The sequence below is a fragment of the Sphaerodactylus townsendi genome, linkage group LG06 (genome assembly GCF_021028975.2).
Source record: "Sphaerodactylus townsendi isolate TG3544 linkage group LG06, MPM_Stown_v2.3, whole genome shotgun sequence".
Taxonomy (NCBI): Eukaryota; Metazoa; Chordata; class Lepidosauria; order Squamata; family Sphaerodactylidae; genus Sphaerodactylus; species Sphaerodactylus townsendi.
In genome coordinates this window covers 120,636,345-120,637,811 of record NC_059430.1, presented here as the reverse complement: position 1 = coordinate 120,637,811, position 1,467 = coordinate 120,636,345, and the positions used below count along the sequence as shown (strand labels likewise).

General features: G+C 46.8%; 1 protein-coding gene across 1 annotated transcript; it reads right to left on the bottom strand.

Annotated features, from left to right (window-relative positions):
* Positions 1-220: 220 nt before the first annotated feature.
* On the bottom strand, positions 221-1,015 carry LOC125435932 (ferritin heavy chain-like). Its single transcript, XM_048502456.1, has one exon. The coding sequence runs from the start codon at positions 874-876 to the stop codon at positions 328-330; it is 549 nt and encodes a 182-aa protein (XP_048358413.1). The 5' UTR covers positions 877-1,015; the 3' UTR covers positions 221-327.
* Positions 1,016-1,467: the final 452 nt, after the last annotated feature.

Genomic DNA, 1,467 nt, shown 5'->3' with positions numbered 1-1,467 from the left:
TGTGCACTGGTGCATGTCGCACTTTAACCCTGTCCCTTCTTGCTGTCCAGCTTTCATTTTGAACACACGTTTCCCAGCTGCCTTGGTTGCAAAAGGTGCAGTCGGCGTCTGTTGAAAACTCAAACGTCAGACGGGGGACTGAATGAACTAGTGGGTGTGGTCAGGACTGGCGAAAGCCCCCATGGGACCCCAGACAAAGATTCCACTTGGCCCTATACAACAAAATTTTGATTTTTTACAGTCATGGAAAGTGTTAGGGATAAACCAAGGGAACATGCATGGTCAAACAAAAAGCTCAAGTTCCAGTGAGGCATAAATGGCAGGCCTCTAGTTCTCATTGTCACTTTCTCCCAAGGTGTGCTTGTCAAACAAGTACTCTGCCATTCCAGATTTTGGTGCCCCCATCTTGTGCAGATTGGTCACATGATCACCCAGCTCCTTGATAGATTTGACCTGCTCATCCAGATAGTGTGTTTCAATGAAATCACATAAATGAGGATCATTTTTGTCAGTTGCCAGTTTATGCAGTTCCAACAGAGACTGGTTCACATTCTTCTCCAAGTGCAAAGCACATTCCATTGCCGTCAGCCCACTCTCCCAATCATCACGATCTGGTTTCTTGATGTCCTGTAGGAAAATGCGACCACCCCTCTGGTTCTGCAGTTTCATAAGTTTCTCTGCATGCTCGCGCTCCTCATGGGACTGGTGCAGGAAGTATTTGGCAAAGTTCTTCAGAGCCACATCATCATGGTCAAAGTAGTAGGACATGCTGAGGTACACGTAGGAAGCGTAAAGCTCCAAGTTGATCTGCCGGTTGATGGCTGCTTCGCAGTCCTGATGGTAGTTCTGGCGCACCTGGGAAGGAGAGGAAGCCATGGCAGCGTGGCGGTGAGGGTGGTGGTGGCAGCGGCAGCGGGGCTATCGGGCGGAGGCGGCGGAGCTGAGAAGGGGGAGTTCCGTCCAATCACTGTTGAAGCAGGAACCTCCAAGCTTGGTCTCGCTGGTCGTTCTAAAGGCGGGAGCTTTACGTGCCACCTGTATATAGTTCGAGGTTACGTCATAATCAGCAACGAGAAGCCGCCACTTGGCCCTATACGTACAAATATAAAATTACAATATTTGACACATGTTTGGATCAGGGTCATATGGGGGGGAAGATGACCCTGATCTAAGGCAAGTGCCGAATTTTGTAATTTTATATTTGTTCATGCATTAATGTGTATACGGATACAGGATACACTTCTTACATCTCATGAAGTGGGCTGTAGTTCATAAAATCTTCACATCACAATCAATCAGTGAATCGACATAAAATCTAAGTTTACCCTTGTACCTTTAGCTAGCACAAAAAGAAGGCCGAATGGATTTTGTAGTGAGAAGTACTAGAACCACAGGGACCGATTTTTCAGGCATACTTTCCAAAACTGTTGTATCGTTTGTCACAGAACATGAAACCTTATATCTCCA